The 20,023-nt window shown below is 43.0% G+C and overlaps 1 protein-coding gene across 4 annotated transcripts in view; it reads right to left on the reverse strand.

Moving 5' to 3' along the window:
• The window catches only part of P4HA2 (prolyl 4-hydroxylase subunit alpha 2), an 83,830-nt gene that overhangs the window by 17,860 nt on the left and 45,947 nt on the right, over positions 1-20,023 (reverse strand). For all 4 annotated transcript variants that reach the window (XM_060240495.1, XM_060240494.1, XM_060240496.1 and 1 more), the window contains exons 4-8: positions 19,321-19,472; positions 13,255-13,392; positions 10,610-10,849; positions 8,147-8,346; positions 6,456-6,632 (exon numbers count right to left, since the gene is read on the reverse strand). In XM_060240495.1, coding sequence (XP_060096478.1) covers positions 6,456-6,632; positions 8,147-8,346; positions 10,610-10,849; positions 13,255-13,392; positions 19,321-19,472 — 907 coding nt within the window. The remainder of the gene's footprint in view (positions 1-6,455; positions 6,633-8,146; positions 8,347-10,609; positions 10,850-13,254; positions 13,393-19,320; positions 19,473-20,023) is intronic.

Consider the following 20,023-nt stretch of genomic DNA (forward strand, 5'->3'; position numbering starts at 1 on the left):
AATTCTATCAAATGAGAATGCATTTCAGTTTTGTACCATGTTTCAGGCCAAACTCAAACGTTTGCACTTGCTCAGGTTCCCGAGCAACATGCAGTAAGTCCAATCAACATGCATGAGGAATATAAACCAAGCAACTAATACACACATCCCCGTCATTTCTTGTTTAAACATAAGATTTGGTATAAGACTAAGCAAAGACAGGCACAATGGTCACAGGAGCAAAATATATCTGCCCAGGGAAAAAAATGTTGCAGTCTGGTAGAAGAACCATAAAAATTGTAGTCAGGTGCTTCTAAAACACATTATGTTAACATAATGAAATACAGCTGCCTTTTGAAGCTCCATTTTGTCTGTTTCTTGTCCAGTATGTAACATACCTTCCCTGCAAAGCTGCTGTTAAGCATGAATTAATCATATCAACTCCTATATCTACACTGCTACATCCATTCAGTCATCCTATCAGTTTCTGATTTGTAAAGGGCTCTTTAAAAACCTCTCTTGGGGCTGTAAAACAGCACATGAGTAGAAATGCTTACTGCAAGATTTGTATAGCTTGATTTGGGTCAGAACATTATCCTAGGAAACTAGGGCGGGGGAGGGGGGTGGGCAGGGAGGACACTTCCATATAATGTAGTTTACTAGTAAAACAGGTTAGAATTTACTGAGAATTTCTGACTAAGTCTCTGGGTCCATTTGTGCCAGTAGCTAACCCAGAAGAAAGAGGAATGCATGGAGGGAACGGTCATCAGTATGACACTTAGAAGCATGTCAAGGGGCTCAGACAGACTGTCGCTGCACTTTCTGTTGCCTTGCTGTGGGTTCTGCTGCCTCTCTTCATCATCTTGGGGAGGCTACCAAAAGACCACAGGCCTGCTACTGGCCCCCAACGAGGCTGCTGCTTGTGACTACAATAGCTGAATTGCTATTTGTGACTATCTGCACGCCCAACAACTTGTAATCTGGACCCTTGCCCCTCCTGGCTTATTAAATCTTGCCAGAGGGAGCTTAGATATCCTATACGGGATATCATAAATAGATCCCTGATGGAAGGGCATTTTCCAACGCCGCTCAAAGAGGCAGTGGTCCGCCCCCTCTTAAAAAAACCAACTTTAGACCCGGCCCAATTGGCGCATTATTGGCCGGTCTCAAACTTGCCCTTTTTGGGCAAGCTTATTGAGAGGGCAGTGGCAGTGCAGTTACAGACTTTCCTGGAGGATGCTTCCGTCCTTGACCCACTCCAGTCCGGCTTCCGCCCGGGTCACGGGACGGAGACGGTGTTGGTTGCCCTGGTGGATGACCTTCAACGGCATCTGGATCGGGGCGGCTCGGCGGTGCTGATGTTGTTGGACCTGTCGGCTGCGTTCGACACGGTCGACCATCGGTTACTGACCTGCCGCCTCGCCAACGCGGGGATTCAGGGGCTGGCTTTACAGTGGCTTTCCTCTTTCCTCGAAGGTCGGGGACAAGGGGTCGCGATTGGGGGCAAACTATCCCAGAGGCGTACGCTTGACTGCGGAGTGCCTCAGGGGGCGGTTCTCTCCCCAATGTTATTCAACATCTATATGCGACCCCTTGCCCAGATTGCTCGAAGGTATGGGCTGGGTTGTCACCAGTATGCTGATGACACCCAGCTCTATCTACTTATGGACGGCCGACCAGTCTCCGCCCCAGAAAACCTAGACCGGGCATTACAGGAAGTGGCTGGGTGGCTCAGACTGAGCGGGCTGAGGCTAAATCCAGCGAAGACAGAGGTCCTTTGCTTGGGTCGTTGGGGCCCGGGGAGGGAAATCCCCCTACCAGCCTTTGAGGGTGCGCCGATGATAGCGGCGGACAAGGTCAAAAGCCTGGGGGTACTATTGGAGTCCTCCTTAACGATGGAGGCTCAGATAGCAGCCACTGCCAAGTCCGCATTTTTTCACCTTAGGCGGGCAAGGCAGCTGGCCCCCTTCCTGGAACGTGACGATCTAGCAACAGTGATCCATGCCACGGTCACCTCGAGGTTGGACTACTGCAATGCTCTCTACATGGGGCTGCCCTTGTGCCAAACCCGAAAGCTACAGCTAGTGCAGAATGCCGCGGCCCGGCTGTTGTTAGGGCTCCCAAGAAGGGAGCACATCCGGCCGGGGCTCCGGGACCTGCACTGGCTGCCGATAGTTTACCGAGTCCGGTACAAGGTGCTGGTTATTACCTTTAAAGCCCTATATGGCCTAGGACCTGCCTACCTGAAGGACCGTCTCTCCCCGCACGTTCCCCAGAGAGTGCTGAGATCAGGAACACAAAATCTCCTAGTCATCCCCGGGCCAAAGGAAGTCCGCTTAAAATCGACAAGGGACCGGGCCTTTTCTACTATGGCCCCCTCCTGGTGGAACCAGCTGCCGGAAGAGGTGAGGGCCCTGCGGGACCTTACCCAGTTCCGCAGGGCCTGTAAAACAACCCTCTTCCGGCTGGCCTATGACTAGCTGGTATAAGAAACTGCGCGCAGTTATATTGGATGTTCGCTGCCTCTAAATGTTTTAAATGTTTTAACTGTTTAAATGTTTTAAATGCTTTAATGTTTTAAATGGTCTAATGTTTGAATTTAAATGTTTTACACTTAATTCCTATTTATGTTAGACTCCTATGTTGTAACCCGCCCTGAGCCACTTGTTGGGAAGGGCGGGATAGAAATCACAAAATAAATAAATAAATAAATAAATAAAATATAGCTGGCATCAGTGAATGGTAGGGTTGCCAATCCCCAGGTGGGGGCAGGGGATCCCCCGGTTTGGAGGCCCTCCCCCCGCTTCAGGGTCGTCAGAAAGCGGGGGGAGGGGAGGGAAATGTCTGCTGGGAACTCTGTTATTCCCTATGGAGATTTATTCCCATAGAAAAAAATGGAGAATTGATCCGTGGGTATCTGGGGTTCTGGAGGGGCTGTTTTTTGGGGTAGAGGCACCAAATTTTCAGTACAGCATCTAGTGTCTCTCCCCAAAATATCCCCCAAGTTTCAAAACGATTGGACCAGGGGGTCCAATTCTATGAGCTCCAAAAAAGATGCCCCTATCCGTCATTATTTCCTATGGAAGAAAGGCATTGAAAAGGTGTGCAGTCCCCTTTAAATGTGATGGCCAGAACTCCCTTTGGAGTTAAGTTATGCTTGTCACAGCCTTGATCTTGGCTCCACCCCTAATGTCTCCTGGCTCCACCCCCAAAGTCCCCAGATATCTCTTAAATTGAACTTGGGAACCCTAGTGAATGGACAGGCAGTGTGTGGGCTATTACACATGGTAGAAAGCATTTGCTACCTAGGGAACTGGTCTGACAGTCCTAATTCCAACTGCCATAGGAAACTTGTAGCAACTTGCCCCCTAACCTACATTTGTAATTGATTGACTGCTCTGATTAGTTTGTAAATTGATTTTTTGGTTGTATTTTATATTGCTAGTAATCAATTTACTGGGATATTTATTAGTAGAGTGGGTTGTAGGGTCAGAGGAAGGGAGGTAGTGGATAATGAATTTCAGTTCCCTAGCCTGCTTAAATGTTTTCTTCCCTGTTGTGTTTAGTTTCAATTACACAATTAATTAATCTGGTCTTTTAATTAATTTAAGTGGGATATTATTTATTTATTCAACTGGTTGAACTGTGGGGCGTGAATGAGTTAGTGGATGAAGGGAGGGTAGGACTGGTAAGGGCTAGTTTTTAGAAGTGGTTAGTTCGGTTCAGGTAAGCTCTGCACTTCGATTTTCCTGCTGGATGCTAGCTGGGTCACTTGGGAACTGATAACATTTAGCAGGAAGATCATGCAGGGTTTGGGGGTATCAGTGGTAGAAGAGCAGGTTATAATGCCATAGAGTCTACCCTTCAAAACACCCATTTTCTCCAGGGGAATGAATCTTGGTTGCCTGGAGATCAATTATAACAGCAGGAGATCTTCAAGCACCACCTGAAGGTTCGCAACTTTACAAGTTATGCAAGTGAGGCCTTTTTTTTTTAACCCAACTACTCAATCTCCCCTTATTTTTTCCTCTGATATTTTGATACTATTTTCCTCCATATTCTCCCTTCTGCCTCTTAATCCTCTTATTAATTTTCTTGTCTCATGCAGCTTTTGGCACGATGAGGGTCCAGAATCCTGTCTCATCTGCTATTCTGTTGCAGACACTTACTCTATAAATCACAGCTGGAAAATTACTCTGTGGAAAACTTTCATTATACAATGAAATATTGCTTACAGTGATATAATTTAGCATTCTGAAGTTCTCATTATGACTGCAATTGTCTTAACCTCACCATATGGTTCCATTTTCTGTGGCCTAAACAAATAAGAAATTGAAATGCACTGGCATATTAATTGGTATTATTTTTGATTGAATGTTACTGTGACAACAATCCCAGCCTACAGCGTAGTGAATGTTAGAGTTGGCAAAAAATAGAAGACCAAATCTGGTGACTTGGAAAATAAAATTCTTTCCCTGTCCAATAACTTATTTCTTTGACAGAGAGACATGTTCGTAGAGCTGATACAATTCACATCCAAGCAGCAAGATTTATTTCATTATGAATCTTCCCCTTAGCTTACTAATACCTAGTAAAACAATACCTTGTAAGCAAAAGTTTCCTTGAATTTAGTGTTTTTCCTGCCTGGGGCTGTATCACCATTGCTTCAAAGTATAGGGGGGTTTTTGTACAATCAAGAGAAGTTGGCATAGCACAATTCTTTTGCTTGTTTTATATCAAATTCTGATATTTTAGATCTGTTGCACACTCTTCAATGTTCCAATCTTAAAAAGCATCTCTTAGCAAACTCTAGAACTACATAACTTCATACCAGCTTGAAACACAACCCTTTGGGGATAGATGTGATAACCCCTACACACTCACAACTGCATAAAGCACTCCTTTCAAATAACATGAACTGAAAGGATGCCTGCTGCTGCTTTCCATATTTTGCTCAAAACAGTTTGAAAACCAAGCACAGCTTTTTTAAAAGTATGAGGTAATTTGTAAAGCATCAGAAAAATGTCTGAATGAATAAGGGTGAAAGCCATGAGGCAAACACAAAAACTTTCAGAAGGAACTGGCCAACAAACAAAGAATTATGACTTTAGAAATATCCCGAACAAACTTCATGTTCTTTTAAAAGTTCCTTTTTCATTCCCAACATTTTTTTTCCATCATTCATTCATTGCAAAATGCAGAAGAATCCTACTGAACCTGAATTACCATATTTCTTTGTATGCAAGCTCCATGAACACTGCAGTCCATGTTATCACATTTTTCAGTCAGAGAAAAAACTAAGGAACATCGCCCAGGCACAGTACAAGGCAGCTTACATGAGGACAAAGCGGCTCATAAGCAGTCTGAATTCAGCTTCTGCCTTTAAAAACTGTATGCAAGTGAACTCAGTAGGCAAAGTAAATAAGCACTGTAGTTGTAATAAAGTTATTTTATAAGAATGACTGGGGAGAAACGAAAAAGGTCAAAATGAAAAGGTTCATTATAATGTAGCCCCATAAAAATATTTTAGTTTCTCACTATGCTGTGCAAATAATAATGAATAAAACACTCAAGTATTCACCATTGGTCAAAGACTTGGCATTACTTTACATAGCCTTAAGAAGGAAATTTGAGATTGACATGTCTAGCAGAGATGCCGTCTGCTAATATCTATGTTTATTTGAGAGTCAGTCTTCCTTGAGAGCCAGTTTGGTGTAGTGGTTAAGTGTGCAGACTCTTATCTGGGAGAACCGGGTTTGATTCCCCACTCCTCCACTTGCACCTGCTAGCATGGCCTTGGGTCAGCCATAGCCCTGGCAGAGGTTGTCCTTGAAAGGGCAGCTGCTGTGAGAGCCCTCTCCAGCCCCACCCACCTCACAGGGTGTCTGTTGTGGGGGAGGAAGGGAAAGGAGATTGTGAGCCGCTCTGAGACTCTTCGGAGTGGAGGGTGGGATATAAATCCAATATCTTCTTCTTCTTCTTCTTCCTATAGTCACTGTGACATTCTAAGAAAGTGTATCTAGGATTGCAGCTGAGACCACAGTTCCTCATTACAGATGGCAGCACTGAGGCTGATACAGAACTTTGTGGTGTGGATCCAAAAAACCAGAGTTTCACAGAAACAAAGAGGAGGATAGAGTTAACAAAGAATGAGGAAGAGGAAATACATCCAGCATGAACACTTCACTCGCAAACAATTTTGCCAATGACTCTGGGAGAGCTAAGTACTCCTAGTATAGTCTGGAGCTCCTGTGCTGACTTTTGAAAGTGGGCTCATGAGCACATACGCCTCTTTTAAACACTATGACTCAGCCTCCCAACTTTTAAAATTTTTTGGATGGATTGTCTCCCCATATAGTTTAGTTGACCCTTGGATACCAAAGCACCAAATTCACTATTTTCATGAATTAACATGTCCTGTTAACCAAATAAAATGCTAACACAGCATCTTCTCTTTGGAGAACTGGAACACTTACTTTTGGTTTTGCCAGATCTTTAATCTTCTCTATTTCTTCATCTGATAAGACACCATAGTATCTGACAATGTGTGGACTGTCCCATTCATCTTCTTCTTTGAATGGTGCTATAATCAGGTTGGGGTTTCCGTTTCCATTGTGGTACCTACAGAACAGCCTCTTTTGTCTTCGAGGAGTCTGAGAACAAATTCAGATAAACAAGTGACAGTTTTAAAACACTGAATACAAAATTATGCTTAAATGCAGAACCATTAAAGCCTTTCTCTGGATGGTCCCCACTATGGCATTGCCCACTACATAGGCCTGCCAATCCCCAGGTCCCAGCGGGGGTTCTCCTGCTTTCCCAGGCTCCTTCCCACCCCCAGTCAGATGGCCGGAGGGGGGAAGCCCTGCCCCCACAGCCAACATGTGCATTTCCACCACCTTCAGTCTCTACCTGAACAGCCTTCCTCTTTGGATGGTGTGTCTGTGTCTTTAAGACTGAAGGGGAGCGGGGGGGGGGTGGAGGAGGCAGAACAACATGGCTGTGAAAGGAGCCCAGACCCTCATTTGTTGCACGAGCCTTGCAGAGGTTGTTTGCATAGTGTGAAGGTAAACTTGAACCTTTGGTTGCCCTGTGTTACTGTGAAAAACTTGCAAGTTCAGCAACTCATGAGTAGAGATGCCAATCCCCAGGTGGGGGAAGGGGATCCCCAGTTTGGAGGCTCTCTGGAGCTTCAGGGTCATTAGAAATGGCAGGGGGGGGGGGAAGGGAGGGAAATGTCTGCTGGGCCATAGGGTATAATGGAGAATTAATCCTGAGGTATCTGGGGCTCTGGAGGGGCGGTTTTTTGAGGTAGAGGTACCAAATTTTCAGTGTAGCATCTGATGAGTCTCCTCAAATTGCTCTCCAAGTTTCAAAAAGATTGGACTAGGGGGTCAAATTCTATGAGCCCTGAAAGAAGGTGCCCCTATCCTTCATTATTTCTAATGTAGGGAAGGCATTAAAAAGGTATGTGGTCCCCTTAGATGTGATGGCCAGAACTCCCTTTGAAGTTCATTTGTGCTTGTCACAACTTTGTTTATGGCTCCACACCCCAAAGTCCCCAGATATTTCTTGAATTGGACTTGGCAACCCTACCACTACAAGATGTGAAGGTGCCTTCCCTGGCTTTCATAAACTGTTCTGTTCCAAAAACCATTTGCTGGCTGAGTTTCAGTTTGCATTTTTTTTTGTTTTTAAGTTCCAGATAATGCTAGATTCAGGTGGGAAGCCATGTTGGTCTGAAACAGAAGAACAAAGTTTGAGTCTAGTATCACCTTTAAGACCAACAAAGTTTTTATTCTGGGCATAAGCTTTCGTGTGCATGCACACTTCTTCAGATGTTTCAGAAGAAGTTTGTGTGTGCTCTGAAAGCTTATACTCGGAATAGAACTTTATCAGTCTTAAAGGTGCTACTGGACTCAAACTTTATTCAGATAGTGCTATTTACTTTTGTGACAGTTAAGATATATGTTGAAAGCTGTTTCAAGGAGAAACAGGATGCCTGTTTTAGAAACAAATCATTTCTGGTAGGCAGTTCTGCTGAATACAGCTTTGCCGAAGCAAAGAGGCCTTGTATCAACTACTTCCTGTAATGCAGTAAAGCTTCTAGGAGCGTATTTCCAAAGTCAGTAGTTAAGATCTTCACCCATCTTTCTCTCTCCCTCACCATTTTCACACCTTCTCCTCTGCAGAGAGCCTCATAGATCTCACGTTCTGGCAAATAGTCCTGAGGCCTCTCGTAGATTCCGCCTTGTGTGCTGGCTTCTGTTGTGCCTGAGGTCTCATTTAACACCTGATGCTCTTTTTCTCTTTCCAGCAGCATCTCAAAATACCGCATGTTACTGCCAGCTCTTTCATGACTGGGATCTTGGTTGGAAAGAAGGACAAAAAGGAAGATGTCCAATTACAGTATCCGAGGAATCTCATCAGAGGGAGACTCCAGCTTTACAATATTACCCCCATTACTTCGCACAAGAAAGAATTCTCCCTTCTATGCTTCACAAAAAAGCTTGAAGTAAATCAAAATAACCATTTAAGAAGTGGCTACAGTTAAGAAATGGAAGAAAGATTCAAATCTACCTGAAAGGGTACATTAACAATACAATCCATGCTTCACTTATATATAGTGTCTTTCTGCCTTAAAAGGAATACCAGTTAAAGAGGAAAATAAATATTCTATTTGTGTTATATACTAGCCAAAAGAACACTCCAACCAAGCAATGAAATAAGAAGTCTTAATTTTGTCACCCCATACAGAAAACAGAGGAAAGTGAGAAGATGGTTAAGAACATTCTGAAAACCACTTCTACAAAAGGCCTCAGACCTGGATTTATTTTTTTAAGTCAGTTTCTCTGTCAGTTCTTTAATCAGAGCTTAGCAACTGCACTACAAAACCTACACTGACAACCATTTTCTGTCTTTAGGGTTGACGTAATTGATTCTTGACACAAATGGAAAGAATTATGATTCCACACTGGGATAAAATGAATTTTAATGTAAGAGATTAACTGTATTGACTGCTGCCAGAATTTAAATAGAAAAAGTACTCTGAATTACTTGGTATAATGGAAGGACTGCCAAGTAATTTAGCCAAGATCAGCCGGCATAGGAATGTTCAGCAGGATGTTTCTCCTATTCTACGAGAAAACTTCAGTTGCTTTTAAATCATAGGCCCAACTTTCTTTAAAAGATTTTCCTTTTCAATGCCCACCTGGACAGCATTTGTTTTCAGAAATACGTTTATACAAATGGTGGAAGAAAGATGAATTGAGAATTATTAATGTGTCTTCCAGAAGCAACAAGTCTTTGAAATTAAGTTAGGAGTGACACATGTGAAAGTACGTATGGACAAGGCTGATATGTACTTTCCCCTCACCCAATGAGCCACTCTCCCTGTCTAGTGAAAGTTACTCATGCTCAGAATGTATGGGGAAAGGAAGGGTGGTTGGAGGTATGAGAAACTCACACAGATACACATTTTCTTTATGTCAGGATGGTGCATAAATTTTTTGCTTTCTCCATTTGACTCCCAGAACAACCCTGTGAGGTAGCTGAAAGAGCCAATGTTTGCCCCCCCCCTCCAAAAAACCTCATTATGCTTCACGTATATGTCATCAAGCATGTGCAGGCATGGCATGAGAGAAGATCTACCCAAAGGGTCACATTACTCACAAATGCTCATCTGATGCTGAGATCCTATTGCATAGAAGCTGTTTCCATGCTGCTTTGTGCACATATAAATTAGGTGTTATTTGTTTTTACAGGTTGATATTCTTGTGTGAAGTTCATAAAGTCTTGGCTCAGATGTCCAAGCTCTCCTCATAACTATACAAGCTATAAATACTGCATCGAGACTTTGCATCACACAGTAAGTCATCTTTGTTTTATATATGAGCAAGCATGCAAGCCATTGACCAAAGGTCACAGTCACCCATATAGTGGATAGGTCTAAAAACAGGGATTCTAATAAGGGCCAAGTACAGGGAGACAAGGATGTTGAGGGGATGAGAGGTCTATGTATCCCTCTCCTATAACCTTTCAGTCTCCTGCTTTTCCTTAAGTCTTACAAGTCACTTTTGCTCTGAACACAAGTAACTTCCACTGAGCAGCAAAGGAGGACTAGATAGAGATAAGCAACAATGGGTCCCTCTGGTCGCTGACAAAGGGTGTGTGGGGGGGGGGGGGTAGGATTGCCAGTTCCAGTTTGGGGAACTCCAGGGGATTTAGGGGGGACAGGAACTTCAGGGGAGTACAGTGCCATGGAGTCGACCCTCCAAAACAGCCATTTTCTCCAAGGGAACTGATCTCTGTAGTCTGGAGATAAGCTGTAATTCTGGGGAATCTCCAGTTCCCACCTGGAGGCTGGCATCCCTATGCAAGGCATTCAGGCCTCACATACTTTCTAGCATGTGACTGAATTCCCAGCATCTGGGCACAGGTAAGGGCAAGACATAGAAAAGGAATGTACTGAGTTTTATCAGGATCTTCCGCACTGCACTGGTGCTCCAAATGGATCGTGCTTTAAATATTTACTGTACTATACAAGATTGAATGTTGTGCTTGTTCAGCTTCTCTGTGAAAACAGCTTTGTCTGAGATGAGGCAAACTTTCCTAAGTACAAGCTTCTTACCAAGAAAAACCAGACGCCTGGTGAGTTCCATAGCCCGGAGTATATCACCAAGCTGAAATACTGCATAACTGAGGTAGTCTAGAATCTCCACTTTAGAGATGGTGGCCTCTTCACCGCTGTCATGCTGTTTCAATGCTTGCTGCATCCACAGCACTGTGTGGTAATAATCTCCATCATTATAAGCTGTTTTCCCCATGCCAAAACAATCATTCACTGTGAGGAAGGATCTGTATTTTGTTCCTAAATTTAGAAATGTAAATAAAATATAAGTATGCATTAAAATCAAGTACTTCCACTATGAAACATTCTGTAAGCTTCCCAAGCACCAAAGTCATTTATAGAGGATGAGAGAAGGAAAGGATGTGTGTCTGAATACAAGGGGAGCATCGAAATAGGCAGGGAAATTGTAGAGGTTTAAAAGGTATTCCCTGCCGCTCCTCCCCACACTCTTAAACACGGCTGGAAGTACCTGCTTTACATGCTTTATTGCCCTCACGTTGCCTCAGAGCATTAGCAACAGCCTACATGGTGCAGGCCCAAGTTTTCAGCTGACAGAGCTGGGAATTCTGCTGAAGGACAGCATGAAGCTGAGAGTGAGACTGAGCGTGAGGTCCCAGATGCATTTCATCTGGCATGCATTCTCCAAGCCCCGCTCCCAGATCCTTATGACTGCCAGGCATAATGTCTTCTGCAACTGAAAGGAAGGAGCAAGAGTAAAAAAGACAGAGAACAGGGAAATCTTTCAAGCCTCTTCAAACGCAAACTATAGTTTGCTGTAAATCAGAACAAACAAATGATTGTTTGCGCTTGCCTTCTCAACTAGGAGTGCAAGTGAGCTTCAAGCTGTGGTTGTAATCTTGGTCTGGAGGACTAAAACAGGAAATAACTAAATATGAGAGTGTGCAGAAAAGAGGAGTGAGGGAGCAATTAATGGGCTGGAGTGTACATACCCATGACTTAGCTACAACATACCAATATATCAATGGCTTGGTGTAAGATAATCATTCCACTGACAGTTTTCTCCTGAGTTCCATGACAGAACAGGAATTAAAACTAAAGTCCCTCCTTGAAAGCAAGTTTTTGAACCGCAGATCAGTGAGAGACAATAAACATAGTATCTAGTAGTTTTAAGCAGTATGCTCTAGTCCAGCGGTACTCACTATACAGCATGTGGAGAGCCACATTCACAGTTACCCTCAATCATCCCTGGCTTGAGGCCCACACCTCAGGGAGGCTCCCAGCTTACTTTTTATTTCTCAGGTGGTGACTGATACAAGGCCGGAACTAACTACCAAGCACAAGCCCCACAGCAAGGGCCTAGACCACTTTACTGAAAATGGGACAGGTCAGCGCCACAATGCTGAATGGGGCTCAGAAGAACCACCTATGTTCCCAAGCCACAGAGTATCACTGCTCTAGTCTGGGCATGGGAAGGAAGCAGAGGGCACACAAATGGGGGGAGACTGGGGCTGTTTCTGCCGCTCCCTGCTAGGTGGCCAGGTGGCAGAAGACCAATCTGCCTCCCCCTCCCATTTAAAGACCCCCACCAATCAGCTGATCAGTGGGGGCCTATAAAGGAGGGGTAGGCTAAGGTCACAGGAGTGCTGCCTCTTCTGCCAGCCCAGGACCTGGGTGGATGAAAGAGGTGGTGTGGCCTTGCTCCGCGGCCCAGTTGCTAGCAGGCCACGGACCAGGACCATGATTGGGAACCCCTGCTTTAAAACATTGGCCCCAGATATTTTCAAATATTTAGGATCATGATACTGGCATTGCTGAGATTCCCAAATATTAATCTGGATCCCAAATACATTAAAAATAAGGTATATATGTGGACCAAACATATCTGAATATACATCCATAGTTATGACTCTTAAATCCTGTTTAATGGATTTATTAGAATTTGGTAAGTATGTCAAGGCCCAGTTTCTTTTGCTTCAAAAAATTAATAGGTCGCAGTCACAATTCCTAGATATTGAAGGTACATTTTATAGATGTTAGTCTCCTGACCATTGTTCTTAGCCTGTACAGACTCAGAGACAGAATTAAAATTTAAATGAGTTAAAGTAAAACACATTTATACTCAGCACAAAATCTGAGTCTGAGTTACTTACCTTATTTTAAAAGCTTCTGATAAACGCAGCTATCACTCAAGTGCTAACAGCTTGCCAAATTCTTGTTCTTTCTGAATTGCTATGAAGTGACCGTAAATTGCTCTCTAGATTAGCAACACTGAGCTAGCATGCCAGTTTCAAGTAAAATAACTTTTACCAATGCCTTGCCTTAGCCTGTAGAATTCGTTTTAAGGATTCAGATGTTTCAAACAAAGACACACAGATTCATCGAAACAAACTTTACAGCAAGAGCATTATATGTTTCCAGGCTTACTTCTGGAGCTGCATAGCGATGGTATAACAGTGACTGAATGAACTTTACCAAATCTGGTGAAGATTAAAAAGTTTTCATTGCTAACCACAGCCCTTGAGAATGAAAAAAGAAACTGAAAACATGCCTAGATTGAAAGAAAAGAGACTGCAGAATACAGCATTAAAGTTTTGTGGCTCATATAACTGTTGTTGGTTATTAATGCGGGAACCAAAACAAAAGGGAATCAAAATACTTAGGTAGGCCAGTCAAGTCATCATCACCTGGAAATTCTCCTTTGGAAATTGTTTCAGGGTCCAGCTTGTATGTGTCCTGCAAGCGCATTAATGCCTTGGCAGCTCCGATCTCATCTTCTTCATTGGGGAAGAACTGACGCTGAATTGTGAGATTTGTAATAAAACCTTTATATGAACAAGATCGGAAACAGTTAACACCGTGTCTCAGATGTATATAATCCATACCACACCAATTTACAATTGGGAACATGTGCTTTGCTTCACAGTATATCCAACATTAGGTCCAAAGAGCTGAAATCTAAACTTGAGCAATGATCTCATCAGGCACTCTAAATGATAAAAAATGGTATTTAGATGGATAATTAACAACAAACAACTAAACATGCTGCAGCCATCAAGGGCAAAAATAAATGACGTACCAGGAAACAAGTAAAAGTAAATTTAGGTAATGGACATAAATATTTGCCAGTGCCATAGGGTGGGTTCATAAACAAGAAATGAATCATCTAAAGGGACTTCAAGCAATGGATTCCATAAACATCATGTTTTCTGACTACACCCCCCAACCGCTCATACCATGCCCATTCCCCACAGAGGAGGGCAGGGAGACTTGAACTGAGTCTACAAAACAAAGATAAAAGGAAAAAAAACCAAGCCAAAATAAATCCTGATAAAGCAGAACAAAGGTAAAGAACCAGAGCTAGTATAAACAAAACTAAAATAAGTAAAAACCAAGATAATTTGTGATTTAAAAAATTAAAAAGGAAAGCCCTAAAGAAAGAGCATCCTGCAATACTGCTTCATAATGCCATTCCCATTATACATAACTGAGAGCATGGGGGCCACAGAATCTATCATACATCGACTCTATTAGTCAATCCTGTTCCTTAGTGAATATGGGGGTAGGGAATGTGCATTCTGAATTCAGCAGAAAGGTAGCAGAACAGCAGGTAGGCATTCTTATTTGATATCTTCTTTACACAATCATTTTGTTCCCCTGAAGATTCAAGGAAAAGCAGACACAAAATCCACCTTGTGTGATTCAAAAGACTCACACAAAGATTTATTTATTTATTTATTTATTTATTTGGGATTTATATCCCGCCCTTCCCACGAATGGCTCAGGGCGGCAGCAATGGGCTGCCTGGCAACAGGTGCTAGCCTAAATGTAATGCCACATTTATTATTATTATTTTAGTTCTACAGCACCACTCATGTACATGGGATTCTAAGAGCCATACATAGTTCCTTTACTTTCAGGAAAAGGAAGAAAGGAAAGGAAAGGTCCCCTGTGCAAGCACCAGTCATTTCTGACTCTGGGGTGACATTGCTTTCATGCTTTCACGTTTTCATGGCAGACTTTTTATGAGTGGTTTGCCATTGCCTTTCCCCCCAACAAGCTGAGTACTCATTTTACCGACCTCGGAAGGATGGAAGGCTGAGTCAACCTGAGCCGGCTACCTGAAACCAGCTTCCACTGGGATGAAAATTAGGATTATTATTTTTTAAAACAAGCAACCCCCCCCCCACCCAAGCATGTTTCCAACAATGAAAAAGAGACATATGGGCTGGGTATAGACGGCCAGTTTGGGGTGGCACCGTCCCATCCCGGAAGTGGAAAGGAGAAGTCCCCTGTGCGAGCACCAGTCGTTTCCGACTCTGGGGTGACATTGCTTTCACGTTTTCACGGCAGACTTTTTACCGTGGTTTGCCATTGCCTTCCCCAGTCATCTACACTTTCCCCTTAGCAAGCTGGGTACTCATTTTACTGACCTCGGAAGGATGGAAGGCTGAGTCAGCCTCGAGCCAGCTATCTGAAAACCAAGCTTCCACCGGGGATCGAACTCAGGTCATGAGCAGAGCTTAGGACTGCAGTACTGCAGCTTTAACACTCTGCGCTACGGGGCTCCTGGAAGTGAGCCTGCATAAAAAGAAGCACCCCAGGGCAGACAGACAGCTCACAGCCAGAACAGGGATGGAACAGGGATGGAGGAGTGTTCACAGCTCTCATGCACCTTACTGCTGCTTCCCAGGTACTTTCCAGCTGTTCAGACAGCCAAGAAAGGCTCCTCAGAAATGCCTCACCAGTTTGCTACCACTTAGCATGTGGTAGCTTTTAGAGGTAGCAAAAGACAGGTAAGGATGGGGTGATGGCGGGAGCAGGACAGGAACCAGAAGTGCATGTTTGGATGCACTTTTTTAGGCTGGTCATGGGGCATCTCTGAGGTGGCCGTCTGGACCCAGCCATGCCAGACACCAAACCAAGTACTCCACAAATACAGGAAATTGTCAGAGTACACACTTTGGGACACAGTATAAACCTAGTTGTAGGACAGGCAACATCAGCGGGATAGGACGAGCTTAGAAAAAGGAGAGGTGACAGGAGAGTATGCCACCTGATTGACTGCGTGAAAGATGAGGAAGGGAGAGTCAGGGGTGTGGGGATATTTAAATAAAGGTAAGAAAGGGAAGGATTTAGGCAGAGAGGTGGTACGTTTGGGGACAAGTCCTTAATATGACCAGAGAATTGCAATTCTGGAGGCAACTCCAACAACACTGATTGTCAGTGAGACAACCTACCCAACATGTGGGGAATGCAAATAATGGTATAATTCTTTGCAGACTGCAAATACAGTAGGATGTTTTTTGTGGATCCTACTACTTTTGCAGACTCTCTAGCATCGTCATTATAAGAACATAAGAACATAAGAGAAGCCCTGTTGGATCAGGCCAATGGCCCATCTAGTCCAACACTCTGTGTCACACAGTGGCCAAAAATTATATATATATACACACCCACACATACTGTAGCTAATAGCCACTGATGGACCTCTGCTCTATATTTTTATCCAATCCTCTCTTGAAGCTGGCTATGCTTGTAGCCGCCACCACCTCCTGGGGCAGTGAATTCCACATGTTAATCACCCTTTGGGTGAAGAAGTACTTCCTTTTATCCTTTTTAACCTGACTGTTCAGCAATTTCATTGAATGCCCACGAGTTCTTGTATTGTGAGAAAGGGAGAAAAGTACTTCTTTCTCTACCTTCTCCATCCCATGCATAATCTTGTAAACCTCTATAATGTCACCCCACAGTCCACATTTCTCCAAGCTAAAGAGCCCCGAGCGTGGACAAAACTTGGACAAAACTTGCTTATTAAGCATATGCGAAGACAGGGAGAGCAGAAGCTGTCCCTACATCAAGATGAAGATAGCCAAACCAGAAGCTTGATGGCAACAGAGCTTACAGTCTAAGTTAGATACAAAGGGAAACAACAGAAAGAAGAACGGAGACAAAAGGTTTTGGTTATGGCTGGGAAATGGAGATTGATCGGACAAAGCCAAAGGCCGCATATGGAAAGTGGGTTATGTGGAAGGAAAGTAGTGGTACCACATACACCTTAGAATGATGTTACATGAATCAGGCAGCATATCCTCCAATGACTGAAAATAACAAGAAACAAAGAATCTATTTGAAAGCCTTTTTTAGACCTAGAGGAACAGAGTGCCAAACTCCCCCCTCCTAAGGAGCTCTTATCCAACTAAGATTGTATATAGCCAAATTTTACTGACATCTATGGAAGGCAAAAACCTTCAAGCACAAGATGTTCCACAGCAAACAATTGGGACAAGACCTGGCTACACTCCCAGGATTCACTCACATATGGCCAATATCTTTAAAGTGGTGGAAGAATGTAGTACTAATTGTAAAAAGAACTCTTCCACCATCACTCCTGCAGTTCCAACACAATCCCTCGATAAAGACAGCCATGCTCCTGAAACTTTCAAAGATTGGAAAACCATTTCAACATATGCTATAATTCATGGATGAAAAGAAAACACACTTCAAAGTCTCTAAACTTTTAACCTAAGAGAAAAGAAATGTGGTCTAGTTCTGAGAAAAAGCACTTCCTCTCAAAGCGTTAAGAAAGCAAGCTGCTTCAAAAGAGAGATTTGTCATATGAAACATTTACTGAAGAAAACGTGAATGATAGATTATATATACAGCTTTTCTCATACAGCAACTCTTGGTTCTACAGATCAAAATCTTCTCCAGATGACATTTGGATAGCTGAGTTTGATTGTCGTGTACGACAATAATTCACTAAGGTCAAAGATTAAAAGAACCAAAGGCATTTTGTACACAATCAGAACCCAGAATTCTGAAAGTGTATTAATCACAATGGCATGTTGTACAACCATAATACTGGACACTGTGGGAGAAGACCGAAAAAGACCCTGCTCAAAAGCCCATGCCTGGAATTCTAAAGTACATTTCTCACACAGATTAGGAAAATGAGAGTCAGCCCATCCTCACTTTCACTTGCTTATGACACTTCTGACATGTTTAATTCATGTTTATTCTTTGTGACAAAAACTACTTTTTAGAGTAGGAAACCTTATTGAACTTATGGGCACTTTTGAATCTTGAGGAAAGAGTAGAGGGTGCCCACAAAATAATTGCAATGGGAGGTGACCAGGGCTTTTTTTGGTAGAAAAAGTCCATCAGGAACTCATTTGCATATCAGGCCACACCCTTGTCACCAAGCTAGCCAGAACTGTGTTCCTGTGCATTCCTGCTAAAAAAAACAAACGCCCTGGAGGTGACACAGATCACAAAATGGCTGCCAAGCAGGATCTGGGAGCTCTCATACAGGTTCCAGACTACCCATCCTGCTTTAATAGGGACAGATATTTCTGAAAGGTGCTTCCTGCAAACCCAGTGGTAATGCCCTGAAGCACTTCCTGCTCCAGTGAGGTACAGGAAAATCAAGGCTTGCTCTTTGCTCTGTGGAAGAGATACTTTGGAGGCACAGCAAATGCCACCAGGAAGCAACTGCATGTATCATAAATGTTCAAACAATCTCTTCAGGAAACATTCTGGAAATTCTTTGTTTAAGATACATCTGGGGTCCCCTGAACTTTGTTACTTTTGAAGTACGCTATAGAAGCCGTAGCACTAGGAGTCCTATCCCAGCATTCAACAAACCAAGGGACTTATGTTTCAAGGAAAGTACTTTAATCCAGAGCAGAAATTAGTTCTTCTTTCTTGAGATAGAAGTTCCAGTCCCCATTCTGTCCAAGTTTACACCTTAAAGTGCCAGGTAAGTTTATAGCAATACGTTTTGGGGTTTTTTTACGGAATACATAACATGTGAAATGATACAAAGATTTTCAAGCACACTGCTGGTATGCACAGAAACCAGAACATGGTGCTGAATCAGAAGTCCTGAAATGTTTGGAGACAAGTAACTTTCACTCACACTTTACATGTTTTCTGTCTAAACATAGAAATCATTGCTTGCCTATGAAGCACTGAGTAACCTACAGCAAATCCAAATTAGAACCTACCTTAGGAGCTTCAGTTGAGACCACAATGCAACTCTGAGAGGACCAACCACATACTACAAAAGGTGTTTACTGCCTAAGCACACCTTGCAAAAGTAGTTTCAAGAGAAGGCCATCTTTACTCATTCCCTGCCCACATACTATATGACAGCTTTATCCACCTAAAGGGTTCCAATGCATGTTTAAACATTTGAAATGCTCCAAGAGGGAAAGTATCTTAAAAGTTGTGATCAGGAGAGGAGTAAAGATTAAGCACACACACACACATCATGCTTCTTTACTCTCAATCACACCTTCCCAAACTGTCTAAGAAATGTGGGAAAGTAAAGGCTCTAAAATGTGTATTTTCCCATAACAGGAAGTTTGTCTTGAATTCATTGACATCTAGTCCAGCCTTTCTTTAGCAAGGTCATTTCAGGAGGGTAGCAGTGAAGTCTGCAGTAGTAAAACAAAATTCAAGTCCTAGCAGCACCCTAAAGACCAATAAAACAGCATTTCCCACCACTATTAATACCTCTTAGCTCAAATCAAGCCAATGACATTTTGCATTGTGCTTCCGCATCCTGACTCAAACTGACCCTTCTTTGTAACACCTGTACCACCTTATGACCTAGATAGAAGGGCTGGTGGATCCTCATTTTCATTTGTATCTGACAAAGTGTGTTTTGACTCACAAAAGCTTATACCCTGGGACATTTTGTTGGTTTTTAAGGTGCTAGGGGACTCAAATTTTATCAGAGTTCTTACCCTTTGTTGAATCCTGGAGAACAAGATTCTCTAACTCCAGCCATTCTCTGTTCAGACGTTTAACCAGTTTATAAGCATTGACTGGGTGTGCGAGGTAACCCTCTGGATCTGAAGTGGATTTGATAGTTAGGGATTCCATCTTCTCAGCCCAACTGGAAACATACAAGAAGTGCAAAAAAAGAGTCAGATTTGACTTTTAGCTGCCTCACACTAAGTGCAGAGTTGGTAAGTGATATATTTATCCAGATGCCCTCAACTATCTTCAACACATTAGGAATGCATTCATCATCTTCGTTTCTGTCCTGTCTATAGCTACTGCTATTTTAGCATTTTCCATATATCACTAGTTGTACCTTTTAATCTGCAGAGTAAATCATAAGTTTTATTTCTCACAACCTTTACACAAGTCATTACGCAGATACCAATAGGTTTGAGCACACTGTTTTCTGAGGTCGCACATGCTTCCTTTACATGGGTGCTGAAACTCCACTGAGTTCATATGCATGACTGCTCATACCAGTGACAAGCCCCCTAAACAGACAATTGCATGCTACTGAAAGAAAGTTATATCATGCTCCTTCTGGGAAAGGCATTTTGGTCCTTTTCTCTGATCTGAAATCTTAAGCAGTCTGTGAGCTGCAAGAAATAGACTAGGACAGGATGACTCTAACCTCTGTGGGCTGCAAGAATGAAGTAAATGAAG

The sequence above is a fragment of the Heteronotia binoei genome, chromosome 5 (assembly GCF_032191835.1).
Source record: "Heteronotia binoei isolate CCM8104 ecotype False Entrance Well chromosome 5, APGP_CSIRO_Hbin_v1, whole genome shotgun sequence".
Taxonomy (NCBI): Eukaryota; Metazoa; Chordata; class Lepidosauria; order Squamata; family Gekkonidae; genus Heteronotia; species Heteronotia binoei.